Raw genomic sequence first — 24,256 nt, forward strand, 5'->3', positions numbered from 1 at the left:
GATTTTGGGTAACCCGATACGTAAACGCATCAAATGGGCGTACCAGTGACCTACGATCGTGGGTTCTAGTCTCGGTTCGCCCTGATTATGTTTCTTGGCGGTTCCGCTCTGAATGGGTGTGATGGGTTTAACGCCGCTTTAACAGTATTCCAGCTTAATTTGTTATGCAGTTCTAAGACATTTAACACGTTGGTCGTGGCATGACTCACAGTTGAACAAAAGCTAGCGAGCGAGCGAGCGCCAGCCCGCCCGCCCGCCCTCACTCACTCACTCACTCACCCACACTTGTCTATCTCGCGTCGATTGGCTGATCCTTTTCTACACAGTCATTCGTCACTACTCTCCTATGTCCGACAAAATGGGCTCGTGTGCAATGTTCTGGTCGAGAGTCCGCGGCATTGTGGGTGTGTTATTTATGTGTAAAACGGCATGTATTTGAGTTATTCGTATTCAGGTAAGATTCACATCAGGAAAGTGTAAAGTATTATCGAGTGAAGATTGACACAAAGTGTGTTGGATCTATATATATCTCAATATTCACTACTGCTTGTCACTCACGCTATTCATGTTACTGCAGATACGTACACACGTTGCACCGCTGAGCTAAGTAATTTGTCATGTACCTAATTCGAATGTTCAACGCCCTTGGTTGGAGCATGTCATCGAGCCCAATTGTGTGGATCGATGCTCATGATGTCAATCACTTGATGGTCCTCCGTCATATAGCTGGAATATTGCTGAGTGCGGCGTTAACCAAACCAACCAACCAACTGATTATCATGACTGACCGATTGACTTGGATTGCACGGCAACTCTTGTGTCATTACACAATTTCAATGTAAAAGGGAAGCTGAAATGGGTATCTGCAAAACCTGCCAGTGAGGAGAGATTGAGGATGAAATTCATGTTTCATTGGTATGTGATAAGTATGAACATCTTCGAGAAAAGTATAAGCATAGACAAGGTAGACACAATTTTATTGATAACAACTTCTTTAATACTGTAAAAAGCGACGTTTCGGTATAGATCCTTTCACCATTGTCAAGCAAGACATTAGGATCTATACCGAAGTTGTTATCCATAAAATTTTGTCTACCTTGTCATCCGTCAACTTCGAAGTAATGCCTATGAAACAATAGGATTTGCATAGAAACATACATTCTCTGTCAGATAGATATTGTATATCATGTATATCACGTGGCTAACAAATGAAACTGAAACGTCAACTGTACAGTTGGCCTCAAAGGTCCAGGCAATCTAGGCCATTTTCTCTCTAAACTTGGAACAAATTGCAACAGAATTTATTTTACCATAATGCATTTCTACAAGGTCCCGAAAACAACATACTAAAGGTCCCAAGCAATTCCAGTTTGGGAAATATGTCTAATTTGCATAATCCAATATGGCCACCAATTATCAATATATCTTGCATATGTCAGATGAGGGTCAATGTTTTGATGAAAAAAAGTATGTGTTGTCTTGCGAAATATCCATGTTATGCTTCTAAAAAGATATTCACAACTCCTGAACGTTTTCGATCATTGACAAATCTGCAAAAATTCAAGATGGCCGCCAATTTCAAGATGGCCGCCAAGTTTCCTAAATGTGTGTTTACACTTTTGAATCGTTTATCTCTAAAACAGTGTGCTAGGACTTATATGCATATAACTTTGCACACTAACTCACTGAAGTATAGTTAACACTTTTAGATAAGAAATCCCGTCACCAGAGCCCCCTGGTGGCCCAACATTACCGAATGAAATGACTGTCTGTCTATAAGAATATGACCGAAACATTCTGAGGGTACATTATATGGAACATATTTTTATTTTTGTTAAATTAATAAAAAAATACCTGGTTCAGTGTTATGTGTAACTTTTGGGTAAAGACAGTACCAATGATTGTATTGATTTACTGGCATTAAGCTATTTGATGTTGATAGCCAGCTGTTGAGCAGACCCGGTAAGGTAAAGCGAGTACCCCATGGTCACACGGTGGCGAATTCCATTATCCATTTGAAAGTTATACTTGTCCAAGGTGTCGCAATACGATACAAATTTATGAATGTCAAATACTAACATAATAACCCCTGACGCACATACGTTTACACTCAGCAGATTTACCATCATTAAGATGGACAATGAGAAGACAGAAAATTCAGTGTTAAACACTTAATACTTAATATCATATCAGTTCATATTTAACAATAAATTGATTAATTGCAGGTCTACATTTGGGCAAATTCTATCGAAACACATACAAAATAACTAGTTTCATTGGTTATCGATATATCGTGATACCTTTGAGTCAAAATTTTGATACTTAAATGCACATTAATGGTGATTGCTAAAAGCAGCTTAAAACCAACTCACTCACTTAAACAATACATACAAATGAAGGCGTTATTAAAGGCAAATATAAATCCCGTTGTTTAAAACATATTTTATTGTCGGAAGACGAAGATTCATTGATGAAGCGCCATGTAAATGAAGAGGAGTGCTACCATTACAAAACATCCGAGCACGGATCCACGCCTGCTGCGGCCCACGTGGTTTCAGCCGAAATAACTTGAGTGCATTGATCCGCACTGTTCTATTAATAGTTGGGGGATTTCCATTTTCTTCTATTAACGGCTAGGGGATTTCCCAGGATAAGCGCCAAGATTACGAATGTCGTTTTGAAAAACGGACGTATCTTCTCTTCTCGTTATATTTGTTGCCACACCAGGTGGAATTACAGTCATTGAAACAGGTGAGTTTCACGTAGTAAAACACATCCATATCATTACCATCTCTGTATGTACGCACACACCGTGGAAAGTTACTTTCCATGTCATTACATATCAGTTCGTTGCACGGAAGTGTCCGCCATTCTTGTTGAAGGAAATACAGCAAAGGTTGTCTTTTACAGCATTAGACATCGCTGTTCAGAGTTGGCGTAATACATGTAAACTTCAGTTACTATATGAACTTATTCTACATGAGAATTTATGGGTATCAATATCAACACACCCATCGTAGACTTTGAAACAAATAATAGTTGTTTAACATCATTACATATGCGTATATATTTGTACATATGAACATACTAAATATATTTTGATTTTCATTGGTTTCTGGCGTAGAATAGCGTCACAAGGGCACGCCAGAAACCTATGATTGTGGGTTCGAATCCCGCTTCGACCCGATTATGTTTCTAGGTTTGTCAGCACCATACCCGTGCTCGTGGGTTTCACCGAAGTGGTAAACGTCTGTGACCTGCATCACTTCGGGCTTTCCTCCCACATTAAGCTGACACGCCGTGATATAACTGTTATACTGTTAAAAGCGACGTTAAACCCAACTCACTCACTCGCACACTCTGAACAGACGCATCTACCCAACACAATTTCTGTAGACCATGAATTCATTGAAAAGTCATATTGAAACCTTTTTGCTTTTTTCTAGTTGCGGCATGTATTCAAATAATATTTGAGAGAAAAATCTGAATATCTGTTAAAAAAGTATGTTCCTGGATATTCGGCGGTGTCAATAATACTGTCTGTTTCACAAAATATCATATTTATATCTGATATGTCCTTAACGTTTGATGGAGAGTTATTCTAATCACAGGTTCTGTTGAAATATTTATAGTTATCGGTGCTATAGTCTTCTGATGTAACATATATTTTCCTTTCCAGGTCAATACAATGCCGCCTGGAGTCACAGACTTTGATACTGAAGAGAACGATACACCATATGCAGATAGCACAATAACAAACGGAATTACATCCATATTCCGATTTGGTGGTTTCAGAGGTAAGTCAATTCGTGGCGGAAAAAAGACAAATATGCACAAGAAACTTTTTAATAAAATTGTTATTACTGAAGAGTTCTTTGAGGATTGGAGTATATTTGTGCAAACGCTAGCGCTGTTGCTTGAAGAAATATCGGAAGCTATATCAGAATCTGAAGGAAAACATGAAGATGGCAAAGAGGATGAATGCAAAGATGACAATGAAACAGAAGAATTGAAAGAAGAAACGGAAGTTCTACTTTCTCAACTCTCTTTACAAAACTATTTACACGAATGTAAAATGTGGAAAGGGATAAGGAAAAATAATATTTTAAAATTTCGAATGAATTTATATGTGACAGAGTCATCAACTTACAGCCAACAGGCTGAACATGTCTGTATCAGTACTGACAAACAAGGACGTAAATTCTCATTGAGTAATTATTTTGTTGGCGAAATTCAGACATTATTGCATGACAGAGTTTTTGATGCGACACACAAACAGAATGAAGAAAATGTCAGTTTGCCGGAGGGGGCGAAAACACAACAATCGGATGTACCTTTTGGCGAGCTGTCACATAGTTTGACGCCACAAGTGCTGACCACGATGATGGAAAACCTCAGCGCTCTCCATGACCCTGAAGCAGATACAACTGAACGGAAGCCCTTAGAAAGTGAAAAGCCAGGTCTGGATGTTTTGAAATGTTTTGATTTGGGAAGATTTAGAGTCGCAAATCAACAACAAGTTTTATACCCGCTCTTCAACAATATTAATAGATTCCGGGAAGTTATAACCAGGAATCACAATGTTGAGGATCAGATGGTGTATGAAGTGTTGAGACTGATATCATTCCAGGGCATACATATTGAGACTTCTCAACTGCAACTGGCTGCATCAGGGTTTTATGCTACAGGAGATGGTGATGAGACAAGGTGTTTCAGCTGCAGAGTAACACACAGACACTGGAGACGCACGGATAACCCCTTTATAGTTCATATCCGAATTTCTCCGACATGCACGCATGCAACAGCCACTGATGAAAGAAATGTCTCAATTCAGAACACCAACATGACAGAAGAATACACAGAAGATGACGTGTCAATCAGAGAGGCTGGCCATACCTTAGAAGTTGTTGGAAATGAGGTTTGTCAAGACTTAGTAGCAAGTGATACTGAAGATGTTCAAAGGGCGCTGGATTCCTCAGCAGCAAGTCAACAAATGTTATTTTCAAAAGGAAAACCGGAAGCACATTTTGGTAAGTGATATGGAAATATCTCATTGAAAAAGAAAACTATACAAACCCTCACAATGAATGTGGATTATGAAATATTTCTCATGTATAAGAAAAAGGATCATGGTTAATCTGTGAGCTAAATAAATCGAAATTTCCTAACTCTTCGACAACAAGAAGTTTGCATATATGTTTGTGTTGTTTCCCTATTCTGATATGACCGCGTAAGAAAAATCGTCAAAGAGTCAATAATTGCTTCCTCACAAACCTACTCGTTTGCGCAATATCTCAGCTTATAACACAGGCTATAAAACATTTTTTTCTCTCGAGTAACTGTTTAAATTACTTTCCAGATATGATAACACTTCCACTTAAAAGTACTTCACCGGGAGAAGCAGAAGACCACTACAACAAGGACGATTTTATTAAATCATTATTATTTACCTCATATAATAGTCTGTTAATTCTGAACAGTCAACAGAAAAAGACAAGACAGATGAAGCAAAAAATGAATTTTAATCTACAAAAGTTCAAACAAATGGAAAAGTTTGACATGCCAGAATTAAGTGAACAAGATGAGTTCCGTAAGTAGTTATGCTAAAGATTTGAATTACCCCTCACTTTTATCAATACACCTTAATATCTTATGTTCATTCAATAAATAATCTTATTTCTCTCTTATTAATATATTATTAAGCGCCATTGTTTTATAATGGCCCATAAAAATAGCAGTGGGCATTGCAGTACACTCACAGATGTATACATGTGCTTCTCTCAGAGTAAACAGGGGGCACGGGTGGACCTGTCGTCTAAGGCGCCGCGATTCGCTGTGCAGAGTTGCGTCCCTTGGCCACACCTGAAACCTATGATTGTGGGTTCGAATCCCGGTCCGCCCCGATTATGTTTCTAGGTTTGTCAGCACCATATCCGTGCTCGTGGGTTTCACCGAAGTGGTAAAAGTCTGAGACGAGCATCACTCCCACATACAGCTGACACGCCGCGATATAACTGGAATATTGTTAAAAGCGATGTTAAACCCAACTCACTCACACTCACTCAGAATAAACATTTAACGCTGGACTGTCATGCCTATATTTTGTAAACCATTACAGAGCAAAAGCAAAGCAGAGAAAAACTGGAAGCCTCAACTGACGTGGGTGTGGGAGACATATGTCAACATATGGAGTCTCCACAGAATCCTGTCAACCATCAATCAAGTGGTTGCCCAGATCTAGAGGAATACAATGTGTGCAAATCGATCAATGAACTTTCCGTATGTGGACAAGGATTCCAGAAGTTGTTTTTGTTGATCTTGAGGATGTGGCTTTTACATGGAAATTATCAATTTGGGGACTATGTGTGTAAACAACTACTCCAACTTTGTGCTCTCTGCGAACACAAATTACAGGAGTTGTTTCTGTTCGTCTTGAGGATGTGGCTTTTACATGGAAATTGTCATCTTGAGGACTATGTGTGTAAACAACTAGTCCAACTTTGTGCTCTCTTCGAACACAAATTACAGGAGTTGTTTCTGTTCGTCTTGAGGATGTGGCTTTTACATGGAAATTGTCATCTTGAGGACTATGTGTGTAAACAACTACTCCAACTTTGTGCTCTCTTCGAACACAAATTACAGGAGTTGTTTCTGTTCGTCTTGAGGATGTGGCTTTTACATGGAAATTGTCATCTTGAGGACTATGTGTGTAAACAACTACTCCAACTTTGTGCTCTCTTCGAACACAAATTACAGGAGTTGTTTCATCTTGAGGATGTGGCAATTGCATAGAAATTGTTATCTTGAGGAATATGCGTGTTAAACACATTTCCTACTTTGTTCTCTCTGCAGACACAAATTACATGAGTTGTTTATGTTCACCTTACATGTGGACAAGGATTAGAGAAGTTGGTTCTGTTTGTACAGAAATTGTCATCTCGAGGAAGCTGTGTGTTGAAGACTTTGTTCTCTCTGTGGACACTCACTTTATAATATAACTCTGTCAGTATAGGTCTCATCATTAGAAATGATAACTAAAAAGATATAGCAGATTACACTCACGACTAGTAGCTCCAATTTCTAACACTATTTCAAAACTACTTCTTGGCTTAGTGAAATCTATTGATGTAGGCAAACAGTAACTGGTATCTAGTATGTGACACATATGCATTATAATAGAATAACTTTTCAAATAATTGTTTTGAATAAATTGATAAAACCCTTACAGTCCTTTTTCCTGTTTTCAATGTGAAAGTAACCTTGCTGATCAATATGTGATATCGTCATGATCACATTACTTGTGTTAAGACCTAATAGTTTTCAATAAAGTACGATTTATTATCAACATTTGTATTCGACAATGTCATAGTTATTGGAGAACAATACCCTTCGAACCATTATATGTCTCGGTCATCCAATAAAGCGTATGTTTTCTTTGTGAGTCAGTGGATAGAGCATTTACCCGGAGAGCGCAGGGTCGATGGTTCGATCCCCTGACGGGGTCATACCAAAGAACGTATTTAACATATATGTACTGGTATGTGTCTCATTGGGTTATCCATTGGGCTATCACTATAACAATGGCATAATTCCGGACTTGTACATGTACACACATACACACAAACACACACACACACACACACACACACACACACACGACGATCGATATGTTCGAAAGCAGTTCTGTCAGCAAATCATAACTGGTGTTACTCCACAGGTTGGGCAGCGAACAGCTTTCAGTGATCCATTCATGTAATTGTCACCGCTATTATGACTTTTACTCCCAATGGAACTTGTTTCGTCGGATAATCGAGACTGGTTATTGTCTTGCGATGATTTGGACATCTTCACCCCTGTTTGCCGGTTAGCCAACAGATATAACGATTAGCAACAGCCATACACGCCGAGCATGGCAGAACGTTTACTGCCTGTTTGCGTCACCAACGACAGCCAATCTGAATAGAGTATGCCGCATACCTTCACACGCTACTACTCTGTAAGCGTGAGTGATATGTATTAAACACTGGCATGATTCTTAATGTTAACTTACACGCGGAAATGATTTGACAAAAGTGATCACTTACACAATTAGAAGACTTTTAAACAGACGTCATTCTGAAAACGCGTGGCGAACACCTTGATAACACCAAGCAAAATGAGATCGGCTTCAAATCTATTATGTATTTGTCGACAGCATATCAATAGTACGTCTGTGTACATTAGCAAGGGAGCCGACTACTTGTAAAACGACTCGACTGGAAATCTAGAATTAGAGGGGGGCACGGGTGGCCCAGTCGTCTAAGGCGCCGCGATTCGCTGTGCAGAGTTGCGTCCCTTGGGCACGCCAGAAACCTATGATTGTGGGTTCGAATCCCGGTTTGCTCCAATTATGTTTCTAGGTTTGTCAGCACCATACCCGTGCTCGTGGGTTTCACCGAAGTGGTAAACGTCTGAGACCTGCATCACTTCGGGCTTTCCTCCCACATTAAGCTGACACGCCGTGATATAACTGGAATAATGTTAAAAGCGGCGTTAAACCCAACTCACTCACTCACTCTAGGATTAGAACCCAGGAAACGATCCCTAGATATTCCAACTTCTGGTTGCTTAGATAAATGAGAGGACAAGGGAATTGTGACTATCTCTTGTCAGATACGTGTGTTACTGTATGTCAGGAAAAGGAAAAAAACGACTATAATGTGACATTATGCGATGTATTTGTAGGTTCTCAACGCGTGCTTTGAATATTCTACGTTGTTTAGTAGATTTTCGTTCTTACTTAATGTATTCGACCTCTCATACGACGTACGTCAGTGAGAAAAAATATCATCGTTATGTCAACAACGAAAGGTTATTTGTCGTCTGTTCCTTACCTCACATTATTCTAATACAGTTGATGTTAATAGTAGTTATATATGGCGTCCGTAACTGATAATACGAGAGTAAAATACCTTTAGAAAGTTGGAACGTCTGGTAAAACATAACACTGAGAATGTGTAAATCCTAAAATCATATGATGTGATCGTCTGTCATCAGACATTTAGACATCGTTTCAACTGCTCGCTCGTACGCTAATTATAATGTTGACATTTGTAATAGGTGAGGTGAAATGGGGTTTAACGTCGCGTCCAAGATTATTGCACTTATATAGCGATATGCATGCACGTGTGTGTGTTTGTCTGGCTGCTTGTAGTAGTCCGGACTGATGCCGATTTATAGTGCTAGCTCACTGAGATACCATGCCGCAGTTTAACAATGAATACCCCACTCAGACACAGTATACTGACTCCGAGCCGACCAGTCCTTGTGTTAGCCCCTTAATGCCGAGCGCCAGACAGGGTAACAACAAGTACCATCTTTTAACGTCTTTTGGTATGACGCGGCCGGGAATCAAACCCCGGACCTTCCGCTCTCCGGGTGGACGCTCTACCACTAGACCAATGAGGCAGTCGACATTGTAATATAACTGCAGGGTAAAAAGATGATACTGTGAATGGTACACCCCTGCATATTTATTTGATTGGTCATTTTGTCTAATTACAAATGTTTGGATGAAGCTTATGTTCACAGTATATCCTACCTGTTAACATATGTGGCTAAGTTTGTTTGTTTGTTGTTGAACGCCGCTATATTCCAGCTTTGTAAATAATCGAGTCTGGACCAGGCAATCCAGTGATTGACATCATGAGCATCGATCCACGCAATTGGGATACGATGTCATGCATCAACCTAGTCAGCGAGCCTGACCACCCGATCCCGTCTCGTAATACAAGCATAGTCGCCTTTTACGGCAGGCATGGGTTGCTGAAGACCTTTTCTACCCTGGATCTTCACGGGTCATGTGGCTAAGTATGTGTGTGTGTATTAGATTGCAGTTTGCATATTTCCATGGGATATCCATCCTATTCACATTGTAGTTTGGTACTTTTGTACTTCCACTAGTCTTAATTAGATACTACTGTACCGTATTCAGTTACGTATATTTAGGCATAATTCCATCGGTAATTTGCCATCTACCGTAAACAATGTGTCACCATTTTGGGAACTCCTTGTTCAGTGAAATTAATGTCATTTTAGAGAATCATGTTGACACAATTTGTTTATAAGTTTCGTCATGGAACAACAATGCTTAGAACAAAGGGCAATTCACATACTAAATCGCATTTAGAATTTACATGAACAATATATCATAGTAAGCGCAACACGACAGGAGATTTAGACCCTTCGCAAACGTTTACAGAGAACACCATGCGAGAATTCAGCGTGACGAGCGAACGCTTTTAACCACTACATGCAGGCTACTCGATTGCCCCTCTTTCTCAGGAGATAAAAAACATGTGTTAACCTTGCAGCTGAATGTTCCTTTTATTGAAACGTCACATTTCCATATGCTTGTATTGTCAGCCTGCACGGCATTGATGTCGGCTTAATCTTATGTTTGCTGGAGCATAACGACCTGCCAACAGGTTGTACAAGTTGTTTTGAACATATCATTGTGAAAAAAACAGTTTTGTTTTTAGTTGTGTGTAGGGAAAACCAGTCTGATCGAGATGTGGTCCACAAATCTAGTTGTCGATATGACACTATATGACTTGGAACTATTTTTAGAACACTGTCTATTCAGGAGATAAACCTTCTGTGTTTTGAAATGTGATGTAGTCCCACTGTAGAGTAGATACCTCTGTATTTTAATTTCGGTTTTCCAAATTACAGTGGGACTACATCAAATTTCAAAACACAGTAGGTTTATCTCCATGCAAAATGTAACAACTCAGGGTACAACGATCCGCAATCTTAGAACATTCCGAAAGTGGTCACAGGTTGTTATTTATGTAACAATTATTACTAAAGTTCAAGATTAATAACACCATAGTCGTGAGTAGTTCAAAATAAGTGTTCATCAAACAGTTTTTCAATAGAAGATGACAAGTAACCATCCAAACTAAGTCCAAAGACAGATGTTTAAATTTCTACCAACTTGTTGTACACTGTTTGGGCTGATTGCTTGGCATTTTGCGAGCGAGGGGATTTCTTGGAAATCGAACATGCCATCATTTCTTTTGTGGGGGTGACAGGTTGTAGAAAAAGGTTTAAAAATGCTAAACGAATATATTTCTACAACATACTTTTTGAATTAACAGTCTGTTATACATGTTTAACATGTGTAAGTGTTATTAGTTAGTTAGCAATTACCCCCAGTAAACAATGATAACATCAATATAATGCCTCTCAAACCCAAACTTGGATGTGGCAGAACGTGATCTAAATCACGGTTACTCACACCTCGCAGCCTTGTCATTGGCCGACAATCTGGTGTTTACATTCTCCGCTGGTAGTCAAATGAAGGAAGATGTCAACACCGATCTATGATGTGGTTTAACCTTAACCTGTAGATTTACTGGGAATGATCGAGCACGCTGGTACAATATGATTACCGATGGAACTGAGTATGACTCAACAGCCGCCTTTTAGCCTGCAGACGAGCCGCACATTTTGACACGCGGTAGATCTCAGTATCTTCATTGATTCCAAGTCAGAGTGTGAATGGAATGAGACATTCGTGGCCCAGAAATAGTGGGTCGTGTATGATTTTCTTAATGTGTGCGTGTTCTGAAATGAATTTCATCAAGTTTGACTTCAATGATGTCGGGACATTGTTTTCATGGCTTTTCGATTGGACTTTCACAAAAATGGATCACAAAAAGGTTTGTAAACAACATTTTGTCATGAATAAAGTTTTTTCAAACAATACTTTCACTTCGATCGTTTCAATGAGGAAATAGCTTAAATTGTTCTGATTCTGGCCATGGTCACCATAGAACATTTTCCTCACAGTTTCATAAACATTTCATTTGTATGCAAAAGATATGCCTTTGTTAAATCTTTTAATGTCATCATCGAACCAGTCAGGGTTGCGGCCTAGAACGCCCAAAACATACGATATCAAATTACCGTATTTCCTCTAATTAACGCTGTGCCGTCTTTCAATTTCGCGAGAGCCCTTGACTCGGAATGTATTAGAGAAATGGCTGGTATTAGACACCCAGCGTGTATTAGAGGAAATATACATACGTTTTACAGTTCAAATCGATCAGCAAAAAGGAAACCTCTTTTTAACCAATCAGAATCAAGCAGTCATCAATGTCATGGTAGAATTAAATAGCATTCAAATACGTGTATCTTATCAGCATTCTTAATACTGGATATACAAGCAGGCAAGCATAGTTCCTCATACCCATTTTCAACGTTGTGAATAAAGTCTGTGTAAGATTTGCTCGCCTCTATATGTGCCTCATATTTGCTTGCTGCCTTTCATAGATAGGCTACTACTGGTGTTGACGTGGATGGGTTGTCATGGGGTCTCTGTCTACTGGGTATCGACCCTGGCGGGTGTGGGGACACCCCTCTGATAGCGTTGCAGGTGCGGGTTAACGACTCGCATGATGGCTTACTGCGTTTTGGGCAAGTGATTGCCAATGTTTCTGTTTACTGGCTCTTTTTCTGTGGTGAATCGACGGGTGAAAGAATATTCCAAAATTGTACAGCAAAACATTAAGATTGGAGGTACAGTAACGATTTTAATTTGTAGCTACTAAATAATTTAACGTCATGCGTGTATTCCTAAATGTAATTGGTTATGCAATTTCAGGTTTAATTTTTTGCAGTTTACAGATATGGATATACAAATGTGGTTATTATCATTAGAAGATTAAATTCCTTTCACTATTTCGATCCATGATAACTTAACAATACGAAATGGAAACCGTTGGCATATTGCATCATTTATCATGTTATTCAACATTTTATAATTGAATACATGTCTTTTGACCCATCGTACATATTTTTATATCTAGATCGAGATTCATCCATAATCGCAAGGCAATCAGTTCTTGTCTATGCTGACGAAAGACAGTAGAGAGAGGACATATACAGGAACAGTCCAAACATTCAAAAATGGAGAAGATGAAGCAGTTTCACAAATGTAGGAAATGGTGTGGTATGATACTAGTGATGGAGATTGACAGACGCATGTCTACAGGAGCAGTGTTCCTATTGGTGCTGGTAATTTAAAAGGAAGCAAAAATCACCCGATTCCATCTGTGAAGGATAACTTCTGGCACTGTGAGTTTCCCTTCACCCGTCTGACTTAATTTCCATCAATTCCTCTGCGTGGAGACTTCTGTGCATTAGTGCGGAGAAATGGCATACCTCTCCAAGAATTCATGAGGTTTGAGTCAATGCGTGTACAATCCTTTAATGGCGTCAGTGTTGCAGTATCAGCCCTTGTCTTAGCTACAAAAGATGACGACGAGACAAGATGCTTTAGCTGCGGAATCAGGCACAGGAACTGGAGAAGAGGGGACAAGCCTGCTGATTTCCACGCCGAGGATTGTTCCAGACATAATGCTCGGAATATACGTTTTGAAGAAAACGCTTTGCCGACGGAATCTGACATACAGTCTCAAAGTCAGATTGCCTTTCCGCATGACCATGATATTCATCCGCCACCACAATCTGTATCTTGCCAGGAAAACATTGCAGAGAGTCAGCATACTAACACAAATGTCCATCGTTACCACAATTCGAGGGAAAGGCTGCAAACATATCAACACTTAAACTGTCATCATGACATTCAAAACCCTTTGCTTGAAGAACTAGCCAATGCAGGATGCTATTGTTTAGGTAAATTATGACATATACAATTTGAAATCCATTTATACATGCAAATGTGTCTTCAAATTCTCTGGTTATAGGAATTATTATACCAGAAGGCACAAGCATTGTTGTTTGAGGTTTAATGTATTTTATACAGTAACAGTATACACATCTTCGTTTGTCTGTAAAAGGAGAAGTATTGTTGGTTTACCTTTATGTATAATGGAGTGTCCATGAATTAAGCATTCGGAAGTAAGAGTATATGTGTATTATTAGAGTCAAGTTTCTCACCCATAGTATTGTTTTCAGGAACATCTGACAGAGTCCGGTGTTTTGCATGTGGGGTTATCTTGAGTGACTGGGAGCCAGGGGAAAACCCTTGGGAAGAACACGTCCAATGGAGCCCAAGGTGTGAATTTGTAACATCTGTGAGACGACGACAACGATACTACATACACATCACTGCGACAATCGCCTCTCAGGTAAGTCATTGCATGGAAAGTTCGATGCCGTAGAAAACCTCTACGCTTAACGATTTCCAATCTCATTAAAATCAGATCTTAGTTCTCGGTACCGCTCTACAAAGATCTGAGGACATAGAGGTTATCACGCGAGTGTGTTTGGGGATGGTAAATATCCTGCATTAGGAATAAACATTGTATTTAGCGAGCCTTGGCGAGCTAAATACATAGTGTTTATTCCTAATACAGGATATTTACCATCCCCAAACACACAAGCGTGAGAACCTCTTTATCATATAATGTCAGTCTTTAATTCTGTGCTTCAAAATCGCTTTCCCTCTCTCACAAACATTACCGAAACATTGCGAGTTTTCCTGGATTGCGCGCATTAATATTTATGACGTCACAGTTTAAGTGATGTGTCAGTCGGACATTGACAGTAGCCAGTATAATAGTTCCAACTGAAATCTGTTTCTTATACAGTGGCGAAGCAACATATACGCAAAACAACAATTGTTTTCAATTGCCTTTCGCGGCCATCCATCGGTCTGTCCGCTAGCGTAACTGCCCTTTGTCAAAGGGAAGCTACTCTAACCCTAGTCTGTGAGACGTCACGGCCACGGTCAGACGTTGTTGACAGTCGGTCTGTCCTGTCATAACGTTAAGAAGTGTAATCAGATGTGCACACAGCGACAAAACGAAACAAGGTAACAATTCAAACATATTTCGACCAAATCCAACTTTTTTAATTTGTGGAGAAGTTTTCAAGCCGCAGAGGTCTACAAGCACAGATATGGCTACTGATCCCGTTTGGCTAGGCCTCGTGCCCTCGCAAAATTGTTTCGAAATTTATATCTCCAAAGTTGCCAAAAATTATAAAATGCCTTAGCTACGTCACAGTTAGACACTGATTTTCAGTATATTAGTCTGTTCTTTTGATAATGATAGCAATTATCCCTGTAGTTTATCCAGATTCCTGATGGTTAATTCTGACTCGATCGCCGAATGACGAGGGCGACGCCATGTTGTTTATAAACACTGAAAGTAGTCCCTACTTGACCTTTGAAATTTGCATCTCTATCCGCATATGACCCCAACGGATATCGTTTTTATCCGTTGGCTTTATCCTGCCGAGAAACCTACCCATTATATGATAAATCCCATTACGGGTCACGTCAGAACGACCTTTCGCAAATTTTGACTGACCAATGAAATGACTGACAAGAAATCGACATTAGCCAATCAGAAGGCAGCTTTCTCGAGCTTTACGCCACTAGTTTCAAACTGGCGGCTACGCTTCGAAACATATTTTATCTACATTGTAAGGATTCAGTCGTTAAACCCGTAACTGTCGTTCGGAATACCCCGTGTTAAATATTTCGTGGCTGCATGATTAGAAAACACATTCCGACTGTCACTTTCATGATTTGGTAAGCGACGCTCTGATTGGTCGGATGAAAGGTCGTTCTGACGTGACCCTTAATGGGATGTCCTCAGATCTTTGTTTAGCGATAGCGAGAACTAAGATCTGATTTTAATGAGATTGAACGATTTCACATGAAATGCATCAGGGGTATATGACTTATGGAACATCATATATCATCAAAAATAACACCAGGTGTTCACGAAACAGGGGAGGATCTGAGTGAGGCCTATATCCAGGAAATGTTTGTTTGTTTGTTGTTTAACGCCGCACTCAGCAATATTCCAGTTGAATTACGGCTGTCTGTAATCAAGACAATCCATTGATTGACATCATGAGAGTCGATCCACGCAATTGGGATCCGATGACATGCATCAACCAAGTCAGCGATCCTGACCACCCGATCCCGTTTATTAGTCGCCTCTTACGACAAGCATAGTCGCCTTTTACGACAAGCATGGGTTGCTGAAGACCTATTCTACCCCGGATCTTATGTAAAGTAGTTTTGGGAAGACCACACTTCCAGAATGTGACAATTTCTAAATGGAGCGTGGGGCGTAATAGAAAGTTTCATGATTTCATGGCCAAAGTTGACTGACGTTTAACAACGTTGCCAGAAACATGTGTATTATATACAATACAATACTTACAGGATTGTTTGAAACGCGACGACAATGTAGCATAACAATAATGCATTGATAAGAACACTTCTTTACATTCTCACAGACAATCCATGAGCGTCAAAATGGTATTCTCACAGACAGACGGGGCGTTGGTGAGTATTGCTTGCAATCTTTTGGAATACATTTAACTTTTAATGATTAACAACTGTCTATTCAGTCCAGCATTTCTGGTTAGAAACAAAATGACACGATGTCTTGTGTTATTAATACCGATGCAGGAACATAACATTTACTAATTCTCATGCTACCTGGCATGTCTGGTTTACAAATGTATGCTTGTTTTGGAGTCCTATTATGACAGCTGTTCAAAATGAGAGAGGGTTCGAGGAGTGGATTTTGTTTTTACCCTAAAGCTCACAAGTAACAACTTAAGGGGAACAGAACTATCTTGACAAGCCGTTATATTCTGTTAGAACATTTGATTTTCAACTTTGTACACCGCTTTGCCACTTGTACACAAAATTCTTCATTCTTTGATCCACATCACAGTCATATATCTATCATCAATGATGCAGGGCAATTTGTAAAAAAAATGAAAGCAAATGCCAACTGAAGTTTGCTGAGAATCAGTATGTGAAATTCTGGACTTCCTTATTGATAACATCTATGTAAAATATTTGGGTAAGACATTGGGCAAGAGGTTGGCATCCCCATTGGCATGATCTGTTCTGCTCGTCTTGCTGATCAGTCTGGTTATGCATATGAATCGGAATTTCTGCTCGGACTGGCAAAGTCAATACAAGGTAATTTGGTCAAGAAATTTAAGTTGAGCTTTAGGTATATTGATGATCTGATATCGTTCAATAACCATCAAATAGCCCATTCCTTTCAACGGATTTACTCACCTGAACTAAAAATAAAAGATACCAGGAGATCTGTATCATACTTAGATCTATGCAAACAAATTAAGAGTGTCAAAACACTCTCCAAAAGATTGTGTGAAGAGGGATGAATTCAACTTTCCAATTGTCTTTTCCCTTCATGTCGAGCAATATTCCAGCAGCTCCAGCCTATATATATCTACATGTCAGTTTTTTTAGGTACAATCGAACATGCTCTTTCTACGAAGAGCGCCAAACGACTCATTCATGCTCTTCCACCAGTAAAGCTTTCAAAACAATTTATGGTAGACATGAGACGGACATTTCTAAAGTTTCTCATAAGTGCCAAAAATGATATCCGATGCAATTCCCTTTTTTTAATTGAATAATTGATTTACTTTTGCATGTGCCGGTTGCGCGTGTCACCGGTGGGGCAGAATACGATCAACCATTCGCGAATCCTTGTTATCATCACTCATGATACAGCTGGAATCGTACAATATACTATTTAGCAGAGATGGCTTGTGGCTGTGGAAAGGGTTATGAAGCTTTTACCTGCTATTTGGTTGGAAGACCACATATATCTCAAAGTTGTTATCAGTGTTTAGTTATGTAAAAAGAACAGTGTGTGCCATATCGTTAATATGCAAGTAAAGAAAAACTTTGACGTCAAGGTGTTTTCGAAAGGTGACAACAGACTCAAGTAGCTGATGACTACTCGTTTTTATATTCTTCAGAGCTTCTCGATGTGTTCTACAGATGTCTTGAAATGGGCTTTAGTCAACAAGAAATATCAAGCGCGGCTTTAAACGTTCTTGAACAAGGAGGTAATGTGATCATATAAAGTCTATCAATCTTTTCATGAAAATAACTTCTTCTAAATCACGACTGCCAAGAGGTGCACGAAAGTCACATAATTAGTTGTGCAGAGCTGGGTCCCTTAAGCGTGCCAAAACCTTATGATTGGTTTGAATCCAAGATTCGACTCATTTCTCAGCATCCTGTATCGGTATATGCAGGTTTCACAAATGTGGTAAACGTTTGAGACCCGCATCACTTCCTTACCACATTCAGTTTACCTGCCGTGATATAAATGAAATACTGTTCAAAGCGGTGTGAAGCCCATGTCACTAACGCACCCAATACTTCCAAATATGTAGGGGGCACGGGTGGCCCAGTCGTCTAAGGCGCCGCGATTCGCTGTGCAGAGATGCGTCCCTTGGGCACGCCAGAAACCTATGATTGTGGGTGCGAATCCCGGTTCGCCCCGATTATCTTTCTAGGTCTGTCAGCACCATACCCGTGCTCGTGGGTTTCACCGAAGTGGTAAACGTCTGAGACCTGCATCACTTCGGGCTTTCCCCCCACATTAAGTTGACACGCCGTGATATAACTGGAATAATGTTAAAGGCGGCATTAAATCCAACTCACTCACTCACACCAAATATGTAAATTTTCACCAAGAGAAAGGCCTTTAGCAGCGCGATGTTTTTAAACTGGTAAATATCCACACAATGTCATCATGTAGATCACTGATATTTGACAGGATACTGTGGAAGAGGCCCGTGCACGATGTCTCCTCTGCTTCTACTTCCTGCTCTGTTGGAAGAGAGAGGCCCAGCTTCATTTTTCGCAGACAAAGGATTATGTCAAGTTTGCTCCAATGAAACTGTCAGTACCATCTTTCTTCCCTGTTGTCACGCCGTATCATGCGACCCGTGTGCCCGCAACATAAGAGCGTGTCCCCTCACAGCATGTGGCTCGAGAGTTCAACACTATATATGCCCTTAAAACCGTTTAAAACATGAATTATGATACGAACAGTGATTGATAACTTTTGAGCCTCAGGTAGAAAAAGCTCAAAGCGCTGACACCATTATTAACCCGGTCAATGGATCAATGTGCACCCGATATTCGTTCTCAGCTTACTGTGGAGCAAACCGCTCAGGCTGCCTTGGAGGAACTGGATTGTTAACAGTCAAGTTGCCGATCACGGTCACCCAACAAACTACACTCAGCGACTAATGTTGGATAACTTTACCTGATTTATGACACGCACAGGACCAATGTCACCACACCGGTGTTTCCTGTCCTTTTCTAGTATTTTACTCATATCTTCATGGATGTCTTTCGGTGTTCAGCCCTCTTTCTGCAGAATTTGATATTCGTTCTCAGCTTACTGTGGAGCAAGCAGCACAGGCTGCCTGGGAGGAACTGGATTGTTAACAGTCAAGTTGCCGATCACGGTCACCCAACAAACTACACTCAGCGACTAATGTTGGATAACTTTACCTGATTTATGACACGCACAGGAACATATGTCACCACACCGGTGTTTCCTGTCCTTTTCTAGTATTTTACATATATCTTCATGGATGTCTTTCGGTGTTCAGCCCTCTTTCTGCAGAATTTGATCACTGCACGTACTTCTTGTTTATCCATTTCCCAAGTTCATAGACCCCCTGCTTATTTACTGCCTCGTCACAGCGAAACAATTATTGCTCATATTGTTAATATACTTTTATGACATCTTGTAATATCCACTGCAAAATATGTCACCGTTACGCAATTCTTCCGTTACTGATAATCAACGCTCGTATGTTTTGTTTGCCTCTGACCAAGGATGATTGCGTATCTCAGATAAGATACCGGTCATAACGTAGAGTTAATTTCAAATGGATGTCTACGAATTGGGGGTCACGTCAAAGTCGAAACACTTCAAATGTCAATGTCATTTTTTTAATTAATAAACGTATCTGATCATAATGTTCCTGTAAATTATGGAAAAGAGCAGGCTGCAGATATAAAAAATTCAGGCCGTAGATATGGTAACGACAGGCAATGTAATAATTTCACTTGCTTTATATTTTGACAGTGTACCACACACACACACACACACACACACACACACACACACACGACGATCGACGATCGATATGTTCGAAAGCAGTTCTGTCAGCAAATCATAACTGGTGTTACTCCACAGGTTGGGCAGCGAACAGCTTTCAGTGATCCATTCATGTAATTGTCACCGCTATTATGACTTTTACTCCTAGTGGAACTTGTTTCGTCGGATAATCGAGACTGGTTATTGTCTTGCGATGATGTCTAATATTAGCAGCATGATAACATTAGAGGGATGAGAAATGAAACAGCGAGTAGAGGGATAGGAATATAGAAGCGATAAAACACACACACTATTAGATAGCCTAAGCTAACCGTCTCTCATTCAGGAAGTTATATGTTAATTAACGTATATCAGCCGTGCGTTTGTGGTTGTTGTAATGTTATCATAATCCCAAAACTACTTGTAACATGATCTGTTTTTCTTTGTCCAAGTGCCTAATTCCTTTTTTATGTATAGAAACACTTTGAAAATGTATAATCGATATTTGGTAATGTTTGACAAAATGGTCACAAAAATCAAATTGAGTTGAGTGTATTTAGACATGCGATAATCATACACAACAATGTCATTTTGTCATAGTCATCATTCTTTGTCATGCCAGCAAATATTGTATTATTGTCCTTCGAGTTAACTTTGATAATACGTTTTCATTGTGTATCAGTACACAAATGTACAAGTAGTTGTTGTTTATAATTGAAGTTTGATATAGGCCACTATATATCACATGCAGTTAGTGTATATAGTGTATTATAGTGTTATTTTATTGAAATAAGCCCGTGCTGACAAACTGGGCAATATTTTGTTGTAAACGCCTTGTATTATCCATATCGGAATTGACCAATTCGTGATTTCGGCATTACCCCCTTTTAGTAGTATAATGGCCATACATATACAGTCAAGTCTCGTTAATCCGACATCGTTAGTTGCACATGATTGTGTCGGATTAACGAGTATGTCGGATTAACGAAATTAAGTGATTTGTGATCGGAAATCGGACGTCTTCACGATAGATTATAACCGTGTGTACCTTGTAATAAAATCATTAAAAACGAAATATTTATATTGTTATGTTGTTTATTCATTCATTCCTTAATTTATAATTAATGACATTGCAAAAATAATAATAATTTTCCTATTTATACATAACAATAGAGACATTACTCACTGAATTTATCACATCAACGACACACGTTTCCTCGTGTAAATGCAAGTGCTACTGTCTTAACAACTTGCTTCATCTACTTAAAATAGTCTGTCGGTCTTTTCTGTTTCTCACATTTTATAGGCACATTAATTCTCAAAGTCCCCTGCTCGCTTGACGTCTAGGGCTTGTGGTTCTTCAGCATCAACATTGTCGAGGTTTAATTTCATTTGCTGTTTCTTATAATAAAGCTTGAAATTCTTTATGATCCCGGCATCTAGTGGCTGAATGTGCGATGTGGTGTTTGGTGGCAAAAAGTGACATTTCACATTAGTTGGGTCGACAGTAGCATGGGATGGGCGGGGTACACAACGATGAATAAAAACGTAAAACGATTTCGGTCAGTGTTCTTTGATGACCACTTACAGGTTACTCTAGAAAGTCCAATGTTTATTTATCATTTAAGACAGATTCGATTAGGCGTAAAAGGCAAAATAGCGGTGAAAATTATATGAATGAATTCCTGAAAATCGGTGATGACACCAGGTGTTGTGACAAAACAGTAGGCATGCCCTGCCCTACTTGTAGCACCCACCACTCACACAATTTGCATAAAAAGTTGTTGCCCGAGACGACACAGAGGCACTCCTGCTATGCGACTAGTCAACCAGTGATACCAGCAAGTCACCGTGACATGATATCTAACATTGTTCAACTCACTCAAATATGACAAAGCAGTCCGCCAACCAGGTCACTGTGACTTGTTAATCACTATGGAAACACTGAAAGAAAAATCTGACCTGGGAGAAGGAAAACGAAAGTACGAATGACGTAACGACATTTTGTGAAAATGCATCTGTTATGGACATCGCTCTCGATGTAAAGACAAGCATTTCGGCAAAATGTTTATTGTGTTTACTTTAAAGAGAGTTTTAAGAAATTATTGATGCTGGATAATACGCATAGGAAAGTATAACAACACGGATATAACTATACACGTTCTAAAATCCTTCATACGTATTAATACATCTGGGCCTGGAGCGGTAGCTCTGGGAAGATGTGCCCAGATAGGTACCTGTTTGGGTTTATGGGGTAAAGTGTTTTACATCCTATAGTTGAATTTTAAGTTAATACAAGAAATAAATTAAATTTGATTAGAAATGTATGCCATGTCAACCTTATGAAGAATCTATGGGATGTCATTCTGATGTATCATCGATGTGTGACGTCCCGAACATGAATGACGTCATGTTTGATTTTAAACACTCTTCATAATGCTTCAGATGACAAATCAGCGTTTTAAATCTTTCAAATATCGCAAACTTATTACACTCATGTTTTTCAACTTTTTTAGTGATACTACATACCACTAGCATTCTGCTTTGTGTTGACGATTTTCCAAGTAGTTGTAATGTAAGCTTTATATCATATTATTTTCATTACGTATTAAATGTGTGGGCGTATTTGTGTTTATTAGAAGTGAGACCTGGTTCGCGCAGAGCTTAATATAGTTGAACTTTTAAAAGCTCTGGTTTGCTGCCGTCTTGTATGTGTTTACCTGAGTGACAAATAGTATACATTAGGAATTTTAAATTATTGCTTTTATTGGTACTCACAGTTTGTTAACGTTAGTTACTGTATATTTTGAGAAGGTATTAATTTACTTTTGATAACACAAAACATAACAACAAGAAGAGGTACATTAAATCAAAGTTGTTAAGGGACAGGATCTCCTTCATGATCAGAACCGTTCAATGTCGGCATTTTCGAGCGACAGGAGTGGATTTTTCAATGATTTACATACGTTTCGGCCCACACTAACGATAGGCTGGATTTAAGGTTGTACACAGAGGCATAATACCATATATGGGACAATAATGGGATCTACGACCTTTGAATGGGTGCATGTGGTGTTGGACCTACTTGTTAGTGTTAAGTATGGTCGGCCAAATGAATTATAGACAAGTTTTGATCGACCAATAGCTGTTGGAAAACCTAATTTAAAGCGAGGGCGTTCTATTTATAATGCCACAGTGATCGACCTGTACTTGTTGAGGACAACGTGTGGCAAACACTTTATCCGATTTAGCCAGTTAAAAGGTACGCTGAAAGTTCACAGTTCACATACACGCCCATCACACGATTCATATCCCACCGTTGATTGGTTAGTGTGTGGACATTGACTTGTATGTGAAATCTATACCTGACGCCAACTCACGATGTCGACTGACGTGGATCTCTTACCCCGAACTGCGTTATCTGTTTGCGACACATTTCAGCTGTGCTCGCCTAAGAGGATAAATCCCGTAGTCATGAAATGTAGTCATCGTACAGTGTTTTCCATTGGGTGTTTCTGACTAATATACAGAATATGTTTACATTTTAACATATCAACAGTGTGCCCTTGAACATAACATGTTGACCTTCCTCAATGTCGTTTCTAAGAGATTGCCAGATGCTATCATTACAAACTCTTGAAAGTGGTTTGTCTAGAGACGAATTCCGAGAACATACCAATGTGTCACACCCGGATGTGGCGTAACGAAACATACCCGGAGACCAGGAAGGATACCGCAGCCGCGTTGCACACGGGGATCGATACGGCTCAGTGGATTCTTCCTCCAAGGTAGGCAGGGTCGTCGTCAATAATTCAGGGGTTTGTACGTATTGCGTGTTGTGGCGTAACGACCTTTGTCTGGTTAGCAGCCAATGAAATGAAGCCGAGTATGACTCAAGGAATTCGAACAGGCCCTGCACCGCAATGTGTGACACGTATGTGGGGGAAGGGGGGGTGCTAAGGTGTGTGAACTGGTGACTTGGTTGAACTTGCGTGAGAGTATATGTCCGTGTCTCTGTGGAGTGGAGCGATGGGGGGTAGGGGGGGGGGGGGGGGGGGGGGGGTGCTGTAATTATATGAAGATATTATTAGTTATAATGTTTTATTTATGTATTTTATTGATTGTATAATTTAAGGTGTCTTTTAGGCCAGTAATGACCAGGTGTATTATGTACACATGACATATTAATAAACTATATTATTATTATTATTTTAATTATTATTATTATTATTATTATTATTATTATTATTATTATTAATGTGCAAAACAGACTGCGGTAGGTCTATGGCAAATGTTGTACGTGAAATGATGACTCTCGCTGGATC

The 24,256-nt window shown here is 39.5% G+C and overlaps 2 protein-coding genes across 9 annotated transcripts in view; both read left to right on the forward strand.

Moving 5' to 3' along the window:
• Positions 1-336: 336 nt before the first annotated feature.
• Positions 337-20,959, forward strand: LOC124145218 (baculoviral IAP repeat-containing protein 3-like). Of its 8 annotated transcripts, none has more exons than XM_048384030.1 (7): positions 343-454; positions 3,680-3,797; positions 12,855-13,683; positions 13,966-14,138; positions 16,267-16,315; positions 17,782-17,871; positions 18,591-20,959. In XM_048384030.1, exons 3-7 carry the CDS (start codon positions 13,224-13,226, stop codon positions 18,833-18,835), a joined length of 1,017 nt encoding a protein of 338 aa, XP_048239987.1. In that variant the 5' UTR covers positions 343-454; positions 3,680-3,797; positions 12,855-13,223; the 3' UTR covers positions 18,836-20,959. The 8 variants fall into 8 exon arrangements, with proteins under 8 accessions (XP_048239990.1, XP_048239987.1, XP_048239986.1 ...); XM_048384031.1 differs by lacking the exons at positions 343-454; positions 3,680-3,797 and adding exons at positions 9,776-11,705; positions 12,319-12,564; XM_048384032.1 differs by lacking the exons at positions 343-454; positions 3,680-3,797 and adding exons at positions 9,776-11,705; positions 12,319-12,421.
• Positions 20,960-21,087: 128 nt separating this feature from the next.
• LOC124145216 (death-associated inhibitor of apoptosis 1-like) overlaps positions 21,088-24,256 on the forward strand; it is a 48,081-nt gene continuing 44,912 nt past the window's right edge. The window contains exon 1 of the mRNA XM_048384027.1: positions 21,088-23,719. The gene's annotated coding sequence lies outside the window, so the exon portion shown is untranslated. The remainder of the gene's footprint in view (positions 23,720-24,256) is intronic.

Source organism: Haliotis rufescens, unplaced genomic scaffold (genome assembly GCF_023055435.1).
Source record: "Haliotis rufescens isolate VD_foot unplaced genomic scaffold, xgHalRufe1.0.p SCAF_5, whole genome shotgun sequence".
In the NCBI taxonomy this organism is placed as follows: domain Eukaryota; kingdom Metazoa; phylum Mollusca; class Gastropoda; order Lepetellida; family Haliotidae; genus Haliotis; species Haliotis rufescens.

Bases quoted from the DNA above. Each gene is read 5' to 3' on its own strand.
- LOC124145218 (XM_048384029.1), top strand. From the start codon at position 3,689: ATGCCGCCTGGAGTCACAGACTTTGATACTGAAGAGAACGATACACCA. The intron at 5,031-5,359 runs GTAAGTGATATG...ATTACTTTCCAG, and splicing joins AAAACCGGAAGCACATTTTG to ATATGATAACACTTCCACTT. The intron at 5,591-6,118 runs GTAAGTAGTTAT...AAACCATTACAG, and splicing joins AAGTGAACAAGATGAGTTCC to AGCAAAAGCAAAGCAGAGAA.